Genomic DNA, 16,369 nt, shown 5'->3' on the forward strand with positions numbered 1-16,369 from the left:
TGTTCATAAGGGATGATGCCATACTTTAGATTCTGTGCTTTAGGAAAAAAGAAAAAAAAAACACAGCCCAAAGACGTAATGATGACAAAAAGGTCCCTTTAAATTACCTATTGCTGAAACAAACAGAAGTGCCTTGAAAAACAAGCAAAGAAATTTAGTTACCTCAGGTAGAGTTACCTGGTTCTAGATTCTCTTTGAGATAAAACTCAATTGAGATAAAGAATTAAGAGGATGTTTTTGTGCCAAGAATAATATTTTCCTCATTCCCTGTCCACCACACTATTCTGAAATTCTGTCCTTCATATTTATACCATGTAAAGACGTAAGCATTTATAAATGACTCAGGTCTTCATGGATTATTGGATACTCTGAACTGACATTTGCAGCCCGTTATTACACAGGGCTACTGATTCTCGGTACAGAGAAAACACATATAGATGTGTTATGAGTTTGCATTATTTCTTTGTTGTTGTTGTTGATTTTGTTTGTTTTGTATGTTTGTTAGTCTCTGTTAATATGGTAGAGAATCTTTACCAGTGGTAAAGAATGGTATTTAGTCCAGAATTAGAAAACTGCAAAACTCCCTTTTCTTCAGACTTATTTAAAGTAGCTATGTAAAAAAAAAAAAAAAAAAGGACACTCATTTCACCCTCCTTTTTCTGCAATAAATCATAACGTTTTATTTGAGTGATCTTTGGAAGATCAAATGATTTCTCAGGGCTAGACAGTAATATTGTGCTGTTCTTTTTGTGAAGTGCAGAGTACCCTTTGTTTTCACTGTGGCAGTTCAGTGCTATCAGCCATTAAACATAAGCTACTTCTTGCAGTTGGTTGTAAAATTTCATCCAAACTATTTGACTTCCCTTTCCATTTAAAAAAATAATAATAATAATAAAAGACTATAAAATCTATTGTTCAGCAATAACAATGATGTTAAATGTTTATATTCATACGGAAATAAATAGTATGTCCACAGGAGATATATACAGATTTGGATGCTTACTGTTTAAATAGTCTAAATACCATCAAGGAAAGCAGGAGATCTAAGAAACATGGACTGAAAAAATCTAAGAATGGCATTTTTTTGTTGTTCTATAGAATAAAATATTCAAGAGAAAATATGATTAATTTTAAAATGTGCTGCTGCAGAAAGGAAGGGAACAAGCAGTTCTTCACATACGCAGGATAAAATAATGGTGCAAAAGAGCCCACTTGAGTTACTCTTTGGCAAAGAGTTCCAATTTTAAGAGCAGTCAATACAGGAACTTGCCCAAAGTTGTGAAATCTTACTGCCATGGACGATATGTAGAGAGGGATGATATAGATACAGTTTGTTTAGTTTTAAGAAAAGATTAGAAAAACATCTGTGAGTAATGATTTGGAAGAGTTCTTTATTTGGAGAAGTACAAATTTAGGCCTGTGTTATGATTATAAATTGGCAAAAAAGACACATCTTCATTTCCTTTCTCCGTTACAATTTCAACACAGGTCACTTAGAACATGTTATCCTTGGTGACAGCTGTTTTTTCCCTGGAGAACTCTATCTCAGCCAAGGTTTTTGAGCATATTCCCTACCTTATTAATTGGCAAGTAAATAAAATCTTTGAAACTGCTGTAGTAATCTTGGATCGTTTGCTGAATAATTTTTGATACATAACAGAAATACAGAAGTTTGTCAAAACGAGTAACTTTTATGTGTAGAATAAACAAATAGACTGGAAACTTACTTCCTATTCTTTATCCTGCCTCCAAATTTCCCAGCTGCTTTGGATTTAGAGTGTACATGAGCCACCACATTGTTAATTGGTTGCTCTGCTGAAATGAAGTAAAGATATTGCTGTATCTGCTTTTTATTGAAGCTGTTTGTCAGGTGGTATACAAGATAACTGTGGATGTTTTGATGTGGTAGCGCTTCTTTGAAACCAGTGTCTGTCCACTGAAGAACACCTTAGAGGGCAGACAGAGATGTACGCTTAGCTTATGACTTTATTCTGTATTTCAGTATTGTGCAGCTACTGTTTCTGTTGAAAAACCTCCTGTGCGCTCTTTCTGCCTTTCCTAGGTTTCTTGTTAAGGACTGCAGTGCGGGTGGGGGTCTGTGTGGACATGCAGTACCCTAGAGTGCCATCACAACCACGGGGTTAGGACCTCATTGCTCCCCTGATTCCAGGGGCTATTCCAGGCTGTGATGTACAGCGTAAGTTTTGCTAGAGAATGTGGAAGCAAAATAAGGAATGAGAGAAATACCTTGGATACAGTTTTTTATTGTTAGGGTTTTGCTTATAATCCAGGATAGCTCCATTGTGGAGCTCTTCTAACACAGGAACAAAATGTCTTTGGAAATACAGTGCCTAAAAGGACCATTCTCAGCAGGGGTGAGTCATCATAAGTCATCGCATTAGGCATCTGTCTCGTTTGATGTATGCTTTGAGGGTTGTATCTTACACTTTCTGGAAGGGAGGTATTCTTGGCAGAGTACTATGAAGTCCTATACTTCCTGCCATTTTCCTGGCATGTAGAGTGCCGTTCTGGGTGGATATCAGATGAACCCTAGGAAAACTACAGTTCCAGGAGAGCAGAAATTGTTATTAGTGCCAAAGATGTCTTGCAGCCAAAATCAGTGTACTCAGATCACTTGTCTCTTGTTGAGTGATGGAGAGTCAGAAATCATTCTAACTAAATAAGAAAAAGTTACAATCCTTATATTTTCTTTGTTTCAGTGTTGAGAACTGTAGTATCCATTGATATGTCAAGTAACTTCCTTACCACATATATAGATTATATCACAATTATGGCTCCGAACATTTCAGAAGAAATTAACACGCATGTGACTTATGATCTGCATTTGATCTGTTGGAGCAACGTACTGTGTGTGGGCTCAGTAACTTGACAGAGGATTGTGAATTCCAGAATTGCAGTTCTAGTTAATACCCAGAAATAATTTGAAATCTGTATATCACTTTAATAGAAACTCTCAGCATATTTGAGATGGTAAAGAAGTTATAGCACATCTGTGAGAGTACCATGTAGGAGAATTAATTTCCGCAGCACAAATTTTTAGTAACATATATATATATATTATTATTTGAAACTGTAGTATATTTTAAAATTGTAAAATGTGGGTTTTTTTAGTGCGTGTGTTTTTTTTTCCATTTGCTACTTTTTAGGTACATGTCTCCCTTAAAATAACAACCCAAGCCCTTCAAAGCACTTAGTATATTCAACTTGAAATACGTTGTGAATGTTCTCATTCTGAAGCTACAAGAGCTGCTCTTAATTCAAGTTCAGCAAGTGCTTAATTGCATTTTAATATTGGGTGCACAAACTGATCTTTCAGTACTTGTGTTTATTAGCTCCCCTGATTGATTGCTTTGCCTTCAACAGAGCATATGTACACAACATTACAGGATCAGCCTCTGTACTTCATTTTTAGACATTAATAACATGGAGATCTCTCCAAATAGATGCCTAAAATTGGAAAAAAAAAAAAAAAAAAAAAAAAAAAGACATAATGAATGTCTTACATTTGGGTTGTTTTTAGCAGGATTGCTATATATGCTTGTAAGAGGTTACCATTAGAAAAGCAATAAATTTTGTTACTCTTCTTAGAGCTAAGATATTGGTGCATATTTAAATATTTTACTTTCAAATAGCATGAATATTTCACAGTAATTATTTCTTTAAGAAAAATCTGTCAGCATTTGCTATCTGTGCTGTTAAAATGTTAGAATTTCAGTTTGGGGATAAAATCATGTTGAAGCCATATTAAATACTTTGAAGACTTTTTACGCCTGCACTTCATGATTGTATATATATGAGGAGACAGCCAAAAGAAAGCAAAGAAAGTACTTCCCAAGGGATATCTGCCTTTCCTCAGGTTTTCGTCTCTCACTGTTTCCAAAGGCAAAATAAATGGAAAGCTTAGAAAGGCAGACATTTGGAAAAACAAAATATTTTAAGTTGTTTAAGAAACAGAAGTAGTGCTCCTGGTATAGGCATACGGGCTCCTAGTGGTTTTGAGTAGTCACAGTCAGTCCCTGACACCAGTGTTTACTGAAGGACATTTCTCAGGAGGCGCCTAACTCCTTTAGGACAGCACGGTGCTCACGTTTTACAGCTGCTGTGTTTACCACCCAGCTCTGTTTTGTTTCACTAGTTAGCCCACATGTCAGATCTAGCACACCATATATTCTCCCTGTTCGATCAGCCAAGAGTTTTGAGTGCCGGTTGCACTGGTGGTCAGAGCTTTTGCCTTCAGTCACCTGGAGGGGATGAACTTGACTGAATTTAGAGAGTACATGAAGTAGGTATCTTGTTCTGTGGATCCTGTTAGATACTGGCACAGGCTGCCAAGGAAAGCTCTGGATGCCCCATCCCTGGAGGAATTCAAGACCAGGTTAGATGGGGCTTTGGGCAAACTGGCCTGGCAGGAGGTGTCCCTGCCCAGAGCAGGATCTAGGTGATCTTTAAGGCCTCTTTCAATTCAAACCAATCTGTGACTTGTAACCTAGTTTTCAGAAATTTCAATCTACTTGGGAATGGAGTTGCTGGCATACAATGAAAAAAGTAAAGTCCATACCTTTAATCCCAAATGATAACACGTGTAGGAAGAATGCGCCCACAGCCCTTCATTGTTATTCTCTTCCAAATCCCTGTCTAACCAGCCTGCACTAAAGAGATGTACAAATTCCCCATCCTTCTCTACTGAAAGGCCAGGGAACTCTGCTTCCTCCTTTTGTTAAAATATGAAGGGAGGGGTTGCGGGGAAGATTAGCAGAATCATAGAATCATTCAGGTTGGAAAAGACTTCTACGATCACCGAGTCCAACCTTTAACCTAGTACAGTGGCTTGCTTCAATATTGGACTAAAACTTTGCCTTTGTGTCAGGATGGATCAAATCATACTCTGAAGATAACTGTTTTTTTAAAAAAGTTCATTCTTGCTTAACCCTGTATTTGCCAGAACAGAAGTTTATATGAAATGCAAAGATTTATTGGCCACTGTGAGCTCTCTGCCTCCTCACTATGCATCTAACATAACAGTGAACTTGAAGTTGGAACCACTGTTACAAAAGTTAAGTCATTTTAGTATAGCTGCTTCTTATAGATCTTCCTCAAGTTCAGTTTACCTGACGTCTTTTTGTGGATGGGGCAGGCCACTAGTTTGCCTGCTGTAACTTTGTACTTTTCTCTGAATGAACTGATGATACGGTCTTTGGAGGGTTCCATGAGCAGAAGATTGTGTCCTGAATGCATCTATTCTACTGTTTGCATCTAGCAGAATGGCCCAGAAGCCCTCAGTACTCAAAGGGGATCTGATACAGGTCTGAGGTACAGAAAATCAGCTTTGTGTTTTGAGTAGGGAAAGCTCTGCTTTTCCAGAAGATGGAGCTCTCTGCAGTCAGGTTCTTGATTGGGATTTTTTTTTCTGTGTTTTAAAAGATGTTTTTACAACAGTGTTTTGCTTACAGGAGAATCTCTTTCAGCTGTAATATTTTGCATTATTTCCAAAATGCCAAAGAATCAATAGAAAAAGCTTAAAAAGGTAAAGAATCATTAATTACTGAGAGCCAAAACACAATGCTGCAGCAATCTAGGGTTTAGTTAGATTTTTAATTAAGGGAAAAAATACACATACTGTTTAGTTTGTGTTATTCCTGATGGATAAAAATTGCATTATATTTCTGTTAATGCTGTTAAATAATTATGTATAAATTGGTTTTTATACCGATATGAAATTTGTTAAGCATCTACTTGTTTGAAAAACAGGGTATAAATAAAACAAATTTGGTTTTAGCCATAGTCACGTGGAACAGATACTCCTAGAGGCAAACTTATGTAAAACAGATGGTGGAAGGGTTATTCAGACACAGTTTCTTTTAGCCATTGGTATTGCAGATGTTTACTGGGAATACTAGCTTTGCATACTGAAAAAATAATTTGCTCTTAAACCCCCACAATTGTTTTCTTCATAATTCAATGTTATATAAAAATAGTATTTTGCTGTGTATATGAAAACAGTCTCTCATTACAAAATTACATATCACTTATTCACAAGTTTATACTGATTCAGGTTATGGCCATTCTTACAAAAAATTACTGGGTTAGTAATAAATCATTTTGTTTCTGTTCAACAAACTTTGTTCATTTACAGCAACAGGTTCTCTCCCTCTCTTTGTATTGTGTCCAAAGGATGGAAAATGCAACAGCAATGTGCACCCCATTGTTGACTGATGGAGGATGAAGCTGGTACAGAACTTTTTAGTGGTATTTGAAGGTGGAATACACCCTGGAAATTGATTTTTATTGATCACTTTGATTTGTTTCCTCTTACTAGGGCCAAGTGACTTCTCTACTTTTAGCAGCCTTCTCCTATCTCTGACTCATTAATTACGATGAGTCTTGCTTTTGCTAATGCAGCTATATATCTTCGATGTGCCTGTTTCCAATCTGAGGGGATGCTCAATGGATATTACAAACGGGGACGATTCACTTACTGTGTTACAGCTGTGTGCTTCTTTGGGTTGAGCTTGCAATCCTAAACCAGCGTTGCTTTAATCTGTTCTCTATTCATCATCCAGGGATAATTGCTTTGTTTCTACTTGATTTATGTCAAGTCCTTTGTTTTCTCTAAGTAACCAATTTTTTTCATGTCCGGTTATTTGAGCTCTTTCTCCAGATTTTCTTTTTCCTCTCTACAATATGGAGAGAATCATGATTGCTAGGCTGTGCTCCCTTGTAATAACTTTTATAGTGCTCACAATAATCTCTAAAGCAACTGGAATCCTGAAGCGTCATAATTCCCATCTCTGGAGGTGAAGTAGAGCTTGTTGTTACGTTATGCTGTGCTAACTTTTGAGTGTGTTAACATGACACTCCAGTAATTTTTTTTTTTAAATATCCTTCTTTAATGTACAGCAGTACATTTTAATATTTACTAGGCTTGAGTCACTGTTGATTGTATGCTTAGACACTTTTGCTTCCACCATTCACATTCCCTGTGCTCTATCCTTCACACACTGCTTATATGTGCTTCTAAAGGACTACCTAACTGCACACACTGTTTTTGAGCTGTGATACTGTAGATATGGAAAAGGGAACACAGCCACAATTTAAGACTTGCCTTGCTTCTGCTAATCGTATCTGGAAGTACAGAATGGCATCTGGTCTAGTTGGTCTGTCTGTCTGTCCTCTGCAATGTGTTGAATAGTTGTATACTGTGGTATTCAAATGTGGCTTACTTGGGGAATGGCTCAAGAGGGCTGGGTAGAAACAAGAGGAGGGAGCTGTGCACAGTTTTTATCATGCATGTCTTTTGACCACTGTTAAGTTTGGTTGTTAAGTAAGAGAACCTATGCAATCATGATACCTTTGCTACAATACTTTGGGTGTTTTTCAATCGGCTTTTCAGATGCATGGCTCTTAAATTTCTATTTTGCAATGGCCACAGCTGCATTATAGAGCTAATTAGTATATCCACAGAAGTGTCTCTACTAGTAAGAAAGCAATTGGCCTAGGATATTCATTTTCTAAATTATGAGCTGTATTGCTTCTTTCCCAGATTAATGATAAACTTGCAAATGGGCATCTTTGCAGCCACATTTGTAGGGAAAATGCTTTACATCACTCTTTACAAATACTCAGAAATCGCTGTATTGTGCAGCTGAGGACATACAGTCTTAAAGAATCTAAACACACGCACAAGGGAAGTGTCACAGATGTACAGTAGTGGATCCAAAAAAAACCTGTCTCTTGCCTTACTGTGGATATGAAGAGATGAGATAAAGAAATAGTGCTGTATGTCCATCCCCTCCCTTCTCCTCCCTAACTTTTTAGTGTGTTCTTGTAGCACTAGTAAGCTGGATCCATTACTGAAAAGTAATGGGGATACCTTCTTGTGGATCAATCTAAATGCTGAAATGCACAAGCATTCAGTAAATCCTAGTGCTCCTTTGCTGGTACTAGAAAATGTTTGTTGTGATTTCCCACTGATTAAAATTGCTAGTTTAGATAAGGACTAGCATTTCAAACACTGCCTTGTCTAAATCTGTTTTGAGCAAGACTTTTCTGCGGTGTTAGTGATCACAGGGAAGTTTCAGCAGCACATTTCAACACTGGCCTTGGAGTCCTAGATTTGATTGGAGAACAGGTGTCTGATAGAACACTGTAGCACTTGTGTATTTCACTTTTCTTACATTGATCCTGCCTGAGGTACCTCATCACTTTTTGCATCTGTCCTATCAGCACACAGAAGTTTGTGTTTTGCTTTTTTTTTTTTTCTGTGTAAAATGCAAAGAATTTGCTTTTTTTTTTTTTTTTTTTTAAATTTAGTACCTCATCCTGGGAAGTGCATGTCACAAACCAACTCCACCTTCACCTTCACCACCTGCCGTATTCTGCACCCTTCTGATGAGCTCACACGAGTCACACCAAGGTAAGGGTTTCCCTTGGCAAAGTCTTCAGCTATGTCAGAGCTTCCATGTGAGGAGACGCAAATTAATGGCATAAGCAAAAGCATTAACTGCACTGGTGAATTACAACACACCCCCAGAATTAATCCTCCCATTTTCAGTTACCTCAGAATGATTTTATTTGAGAGGCACGTATAATGTTTTAGACAGCAAATCAAAATATCTTAAATTTTGTTGACTATAGTTAAAATATTGCCAGATCAGAAATAAAGTTTGTTCCTGGTGTCCAGAGCTGGATATCCCAAACTAGGTACAGACCCTATGGGTAAATGCTCAGAATGTGGTGCTCACCCAATTGTGCATTTCCTGTGTTCTCCAAAGAAAAATATTAGATTTTTCTGGGGAGGACAAAATGAAATCTTTGGTGCAGGTTGAAAAGGGATATGCTGGTAAAGAAACGTAGAAACAGATACTTCAGCAGTACCCAGGAAATGCATCAGGAAGGGAGGAGAAAAAAATGGCTTAATTAAAAACAGGGAGCTGCCTACTCTGTTCCTAGGTGTAACTGTTGGAAATGAGTTCTTATTAGCCAGACTGAAACTAGTGAACTGGCTTAATAATAGCAATCGATGTGTGTAGGCACACCCTTATAAAATGTGAAGAGACGAGAATTGGAGAGGGTGAGTCAATTTCATACATAGAGGGCTCTTTGCTTCCTTAGGAAATCAGAAGTTAAAGTGTGTTTTGCTGTGCAGAAGGACAATGCCTCATTGCTTTCTCTGTCCCTTTCAGCTCCTATGGGGGAGTGTACCCTTGTGTAGGTACCCATTCAGAGATGATGTGTCTAGACTTGTTTAGACACCAGATGGGCACTGACTACCTAAGGAACGCATGAGAAGTAAGGGTATTAAATATGAACACCTGTCAGGTGATAAATATGTGTAAAGGAAATAGATTATGAATAAATGTAACTTTTCTGCTTCCCTTTCTGAATGTAGTGAGTTGATCTTGGTCTGGCTCATTTTTCTTTACCGTCTTTTGTCTTCCTCTCCCCTCAACAATACTACTGAAGAGATCCTTTTATTTGGCTGCAATTCTATTTTATTCTTTTTATCCTTGAATTGCTGTTAACTGTGGTCATAATAAGCTCCCTGATTCTGCTGGTTACTAAATCTAACAAATCAGCCATACCTGACAGCTATGTACATTTTCAGGTGCTTTGGTTACCCCAAAGTTCACATATGATTCAGGAGGAAAAAGACCAAAATAAACAACATGATGTTTTCAGCAGGCTTGTTTAAGGAGCAACTCCTTACCAACTATAAACGATTCTTCACAGGTCATGTGAGAAGGACGAGGAAACTGCATTATGTCACGTTTTGCTGAGAGGAGATGTAGGGCAGACACTATGACCCAGCGTGGCAGGGGGTGAGCAATGCTGCCAGCAGCTCTCTGTTGGCAGGGCCATGTGGAAGGAATGCCAGTGTGTGTGGCACCAGCTAACCCAAAGAGTTTAGATACTTGCCTACCTGGTTGTGTTTGAACCTAGCCTCTAACCCAGGTTCTGCTCTAACCTGACTAAATTTTATCTAGCTCAATGAGGTGCTCATTTGTTTGTTTCTTTTCCCAGTCGAACTCTGGAACTGCCACTGGGCTGGGTTGCTGAGGCCAGTTTGGGTCTGTTTCTGTGGCTGTGTCTGGGCTGCTCTGCAGTGTTGCTCAGCTTGAAGGGGGAAATATTTCCTGTTTAAAGCAATACCCAAATGATCAACCAAGCAAAGAAGGAGCACCTACATAATAACCAGTTTCTCGCAGGACTTGTTTCTTAATTGCACTATAACATATACCAGTGCTTACAAATCAGTAAAAAAAAAAAAAAAAGCTGCTCTAACTTTCTGCAACCAAAATTTAAGTCTGGGGATGGAAAAAAGTTAAGCCACTCAAGTGCTGTAGTGCTCATGACTTGGACACATTAAAGCCTGATAATTAACACTCATGTCTGAGTTTCCACAATGTACTTCATCCTATCCTGTAGAAAGTCTGTTCACAGAGTAAATTCTCTTCCTCTTTCTTTTCCCTCCCTCATTCTTTTCAAAAGTTCTTCTGTACTTCTGTGTCTAGCCAGTATGGGAGATGCATCACAGTGGCTGTCACTGCTCTTCAGTGCCACCACCATAAACTGTGATTGCAGCTATGAAGATGCAGTTTTAATCGATTCTTAAGAGAAAAGCTGAGAACTAACGCTTCCTTTCTGCTCAGACTGTGTGTGTGTGCTGCTGCAGTGGGCATGTGTGGTGCTCTTAGCTCTGCTCTGCGTTCTTCCCTGCCACTGACTCCATCGAGCCAAAATGAAGAGACCACAGAAGACTTCACCTTAGCACATCTGCTGGCTGCACTGACTGCCACAGCCCACAGGGTGATGCAAGACAACAAATTTTGGGGCAGCTTAGTAAGGCTGCTCTTGAAATTGTGCCATTCTAAATATTAGTTCTCTCAAAAGTGTCAGTGCGGTTTGCAGATAGGAATATATGGGATTCATCTTGCTGAATCGTATCTGCAGGGTAAAAATTCTTTGGCAGTTTTACTGTTTTCAGTAGAAGTTGTTACAGTTCCAAATAATGGTAGAGGTCATTTAGTTAGATCCTATTTACCCAGGGAGGGAAGACATAGCTTGAAACTTGGTAATGCCAGGCCACTATTGCCTCAATTAAGGAGTACCTTAAAGATGTCAAAGTGCTGCTGGTTTTTCAGAGATCACTGGACTAAAGTTTGTAGTATTACATTAACTCATATCAGCCGATTGCTGTATACCATTAGACGAAGTTCTAAGCTCATCAAAAACAAGCTCAGAACAAAGCCACCCAGGATGTCCAATTTCACAGTCATAGCAGTGTTGACTTCGGTGAAATGGGGCTGTAATTTCATAGGGAAATTCTACTCTTTCCCTTGTTCCCCACCTCCCACCTACTTAGTTTTACACTCTCTTGCATTGGCTGTGGTGCTTGTATGACTCTTTGCTGAGAGTCTTCTACTTCCAAACCTGGCAAGACAAAGGGGAAGGTTTCCATCTTTGAGCAGTGGTGAGCTCTCAGGTCAGTAAATTTTTGTTAGCATCGTGTTGCATTGGTCAAGACCCCTCAACTGCCACTAGAAGGATGAATCCATGCCTAGTAGGTGGAATTCTCTTTTTTTTTGTGTATGCATATCTGGCAGCATCTCAGCATAGTCAGAATTAGTCAGAAAGATTTTTTTTATTTTTTTTAAAGCTGCATGTAACCCTTGGTGTTCTCCCAAATAGACATGAACTTGGAGTGTTGCGGGTGTCCTACATGCCTTGTTTCTGCAATAACTGAGTACACCATGACTTATTCAATGAATGGTATACCTTGGACTGGCACAAATTTTGAGTAAGGATTATACATAGGTAACATGCTGTGGTTGACCAGCTCTGTAACTAATAGGTTTTTTTTTTGTTTGTTTGTTTTAAGGATTGAGTCTGTGTTCAGTCAGATAGTCAACTTATTGGGGAGAGTATGATCTACCAAAATGGATGCTATTTGATATGCCTCAAAACCTAATAACCAACAGTAGTGTGCTTAAGAAAAAATGCAGTAAGATATCAATAAGCATAAGTTTATAATGCCTGCCACTTGTGCAGGTCACTGACAATGTAATGTTTTCTTGCCCACTGCCACAAACATAAATTATTTTGAAAAGAAAGAACTAGACTTGGGAGGAAATTTAGCCATGTTTCAAACTATAGGAATTAATGTTGTACTGAACTAACAGTAGAATGGCTCTTTGTCAGGTATAGTTTGCTACCGAGTGATCAGTTACCCATTGGCCAATTGACAACCAAGAGCTTGACTGTATTTTTCTCATTTATTTGATGACTGTTGACACCACTGTCCACGGCCATTAAAAGTCAGATCCCACATCTCCTCCCCCTTAAATGTGAACAAATTCAGTATAAGAAAGGCTAGCCCTTACAGGAGTGCATGTTGGTGACAATACTAAATTCCAGCAGCTTTGCTACAAATGCTTCTGTAGCAAGTATGTTCCCCTCCTCCCTTGCCGTTGGCTCCGCTATGACCCAGCAGTACTAGAATAACTAGCAGTTCTGCGTGCTCAGAAGCAACACTAAAACCAAATCTGTCTTGCTTATACCACCAGTCGAGTCCCCCTGTTTCCTTGTCTCATGGAAGCAACTGGGGATTGTGACAGCCAGTTGATCAGGAGGGAAACCTGAAGGTGCTGATCACAAACCCGTCAATGTAATAGTTTCTCAGAAGAAATGTGGGGACGGGTTGTTGGGGAATGCATTAATCCCGTGAAACTGCCTGCTGAGGTATCCAAAGTGGAGAGATGCATTTTGTAAAAGATGGTGCTTCAGTACTTGTCACGTTTGTTAGGACCTGGGAAATTACAGCTTCCCATGCACTCTCTACATGGATAAAAGTCCCTGTTCAGGGATAAAAATCTGGCTTGCAATAAGTTTTAATTCCCCAGTAGAGAGAATAATTTGACTGCTCTTTTGCTTTCAGCCTTAACGCAGCACCTACTCCAGCTTGTGGCAGCATTAGCAACTTGAAAGGCACCCCGGTGGCTACTCCCTGTACTCCTCGGCGTCTGAGTTTGGCCGAATCCTTCACTAACCTCCGGGAATCCACAACGACGATGAGCACATCTCTGGGGCTGGTGTGGCTGCTGAAGGAAAGGGGCATCTCGGCAGCAGTGTACAATCCACAGAGCTGGGATAGAGCCAGCAGAGGCACTCTCCTGAACACATACTCACCTAAAATGGCGATCATTCCTTCCACTCCACCAAACTCACCTATGCAGACACCTTCTTCTTCCCCTCCATCCTTTGAGTTCAAGTGCACCAGCCCACCTTACGACAACTTCCTGGCTTCAAAGCCTGCCAGTTCGATCCTGAAGGAGGTGAGGAATAAAAAGAACATCAGGAACAGTGAGAGTCAGACTGATGTGTCTGTTTCTAACCTTAATCTCGTGGACAAAGTCAAGAGGTTTGGTATCGCTAAAGTTGTGAGTTCAGGGCAGGCGTCAGCTCCTCCTTTAACTGATGACCAGGGACCTCTTCTCTGTGGGGCACAAGGACCGGTGAGGGGCCTTGTTCCCGGAGGCCTGGCACCAGACAGTCTCCCACTGGGCTGCCCTGCTGTGACCAGTGCCATCGGGGGCATCCAGCTGAACACTGGCATCCGAAGGAACCGGAGCTTCCCCACCATGGTGGGTTCCAGCATGCAGATGAAAGGCCCAACAACGCTCACGTCGGGAATCCTCATGGGAACCAAGCTCCCGAAGCAAACTAGCTTACGATGAAGGACTTTATTTTTACAGCTAGTCTTTTTAAATGAAAATATTCAGATTCTTTCTCCAATCCTCTTTTCCTGTCCTCACCACCCCTTCATTGCCTCTTGAGTTTGACAAATCAACTTTGTGCCTAATGGGAGAAATGTGTAAACTTTGTAAAAAAAAAAAAAAAAAATGTGTAAATATGTACCAGATCTATTGTAACTAATTGGATTCTTTTACTGTTCAGTTGAGTGCGAAAGGCTCTACATTATGATTGCTGTATTAGGGTTAACTTGCTAACCTTTTGAAGAGTTTTTGTTTTTTCTTTTTAAGATGCACTGAAAAAAAAACAAAAGAACATAAACAACAAGAAATAGCTTGACTAGGAAAAACATGAATTCTGTAGCTAGCCTAACTTGAGTTGAAGGTGCATGGGAAGCTATTGAATATGTTACGTGAGACCTCGCATTACATCACTTGAAGCATGGGAGTATTTGTGCTTCATTAAATGCCGAAAGAAGCACTCAGTTTAACACTTGATAGTTTTATTTTTGCTTTTGTAGATGAGTTGATCTGAATTATTGGAGTGCCTGGCTATTATGCCTGAATGGATGAAACTTTCTTTCTGTTCTGTATTCTCCTCCTCCCCGATACAACAAACTTGAATTAATACTGTGTTGAGGTCAGGAGGCCTACTGGGTACCTGGAAAATTGACATATTTCTACCACTGCTGTTTCATTTGGCATGCTTACGTTCTGTGTGACTTCTTTTTAGTTCTTTGTTTTGTTTTTCAATGCTGCACTGGATCATGGAAGAGAAAATGCTTTACTACGTGTTGATGCCACTGAAACATCCTTTGTCAGTGTGCCCAAAGAACAATTTTCACAACTCATGAGGTAAACATGGCGCTGACTTCCTAGAAGTCAGAGTTGCGGAACAGATTTGACAGATAAGAATGTTATAAAAGAACATGTAGCAAAATCAGTGTTAGGAAAAGGCGCGTCCTTGAAACCTCAACAGAGAACCACAAAAATTTAGCAACAGAATGGTACAAGCTGGAAAAGGCAACTTGCAATCAACATGTTGTTGTTCAGCTTTCATGCATGTAGAGGACCATGGTGTTGTAAACAGGGTGAGAATATTTCCTGCCCATTTTCTGGTTTCTTTTTTCAAAGAAATCTTTTTCATTCAAAGTTTGACATTAGCAGAGGTAAAAGTATGTAAAACACTTTATTCCGTGGTGGTTTTAAACTGAAAAAGCCACCTTCCAATGCCAAACCTATAATACCCCACTTCTTTAGAAAGGAAACTAGATGTCATGCACCATTGAGTTGTGGCCAGGTGATCCTTATTAATCTTATGATTTTCTTACCTTTTTCTCCCCAATTTCTGCTGGTTGCTTGTAGAGAGAATTGAAATCTCCTGGAACTGGAACGGACTGGAGGGAGCTTGTTCCTAGAGCTGAGCTGAGCCCTAAATTGTTTCTGAAGCAGGGAGGGAGAGGACAAAATGGGGTGGGGTGGGGGTGTCAATGTCTGCTTTCTTTTCCTTCCAGTTCTTGTGACATCTAAACCAAGCTCCCTGTTTGTCATTACTATAATCACACTACAGGTAATTGCCGTGAATTGCCATTTGTACCAGACTGTTACTAAATGATTAGCACTGATAATTTCTTGTATAAATGAAACTGTCTTTTAGTCTTTGTGACAAGAGATAGGTGTTTTTTTTTTTTTCCTTTTTTTTTTTTTTCTTTTTTTCCGAATGAAGTAGTTATCGCTGTAGTGCTATGGACACTAAGGATATTTTTTGAGAAAGAAAAAAAACACATCGGTCAGTTACTGCATGTGTTTGAAGAATTATATTTATTCTATGAACTTAAAATGTTTTAGTAAAATGTCATCAGCTCTCTTTGCCGTTGTGTGTGTGCACTTATTGCAAGTAAATTTAAGTACCTTTTAATTTAAATGTATCCTAAAACAGTAGATAGAATAACAGTTGATTCTGAAAAATCATGGACTTATGGACCATTTTATATACCCAGAGGAAGAAAGCAATACCATATGAGAATTTGAAGTGTAGAAGCTAATCATGCAATTGGAAAGCATTATTTAGCCTTTCAATAAGCTGTAGGATCTGTCCACCCAACAGAGAAAGCAACTGTAACACATCAGAAAGATGAAATTTAAATTTTCTTCACTAATATCAATAAAATAACAGAAAAGTTGCATTGTTGTGTATTATTTAGAATTTTTTCCAGATCTTTTAAGGTGATAAATCTTACTACTTGATCTCTTGCTTTCATCTCTTAGTCAAAGCAAATTAAGAGGCCATGGCGGTGTTTGCTCTTTGAAATTCTTATTTATAGAAGTGGCTGAAAACTTTTGAGGCTTAAAAATTGCCAGAACTGGTTGGTGACTCTTACTCTGATCAGGTCAAAACAAAACAAACAATGAAGTGAATGCAATTTTACTTTCTACTGAATTCCTAAAAACAACAATTGGATGTTACATGCTTTGTGTATTTTGATTGATTGGGCAGAGGGGTGTGAATTCTCCTGCTTAGTATGATGCAAAAACTAGTGACAAAATATGCAAGTACGAAGATGAGTAAGGAGAAAACATCCCAAGGCCTGCTGTTAGAT

At 39.0% G+C, this 16,369-nt stretch overlaps 1 protein-coding gene across 9 annotated transcripts in view; it reads left to right on the top strand.

Moving 5' to 3' along the window:
• The window catches only part of TRAK1 (trafficking kinesin protein 1), a 106,028-nt gene extending 90,073 nt beyond the window's left edge, over positions 1–15,955 (top strand). For 6 of the 9 annotated variants that reach the window (XM_035316384.1, XM_035316385.1, XM_035316389.1 and 3 more), the window contains 2 exons: positions 8,332–8,434; positions 12,956–15,955. In XM_035316384.1, the coding sequence (XP_035172275.1) occupies positions 8,332–8,434; positions 12,956–13,754 (902 nt within the window). In that variant the 3' untranslated portion in view covers positions 13,755–15,955. Of the gene's footprint in view, positions 1–8,331; positions 8,435–9,203; positions 9,310–9,750; positions 9,840–12,955 lie in introns of all 9 variants that reach the window. The other 3 variants (XM_035316392.1, XM_035316393.1, XM_035316391.1) reach the window with 2 other exon arrangements.
• Positions 15,956–16,369: the final 414 nt, after the last annotated feature.

The sequence above is a fragment of the Oxyura jamaicensis genome, chromosome 2 (genome assembly GCF_011077185.1).
Source record: "Oxyura jamaicensis isolate SHBP4307 breed ruddy duck chromosome 2, BPBGC_Ojam_1.0, whole genome shotgun sequence".
NCBI classification, from domain to species: Eukaryota; Metazoa; Chordata; class Aves; order Anseriformes; family Anatidae; genus Oxyura; species Oxyura jamaicensis.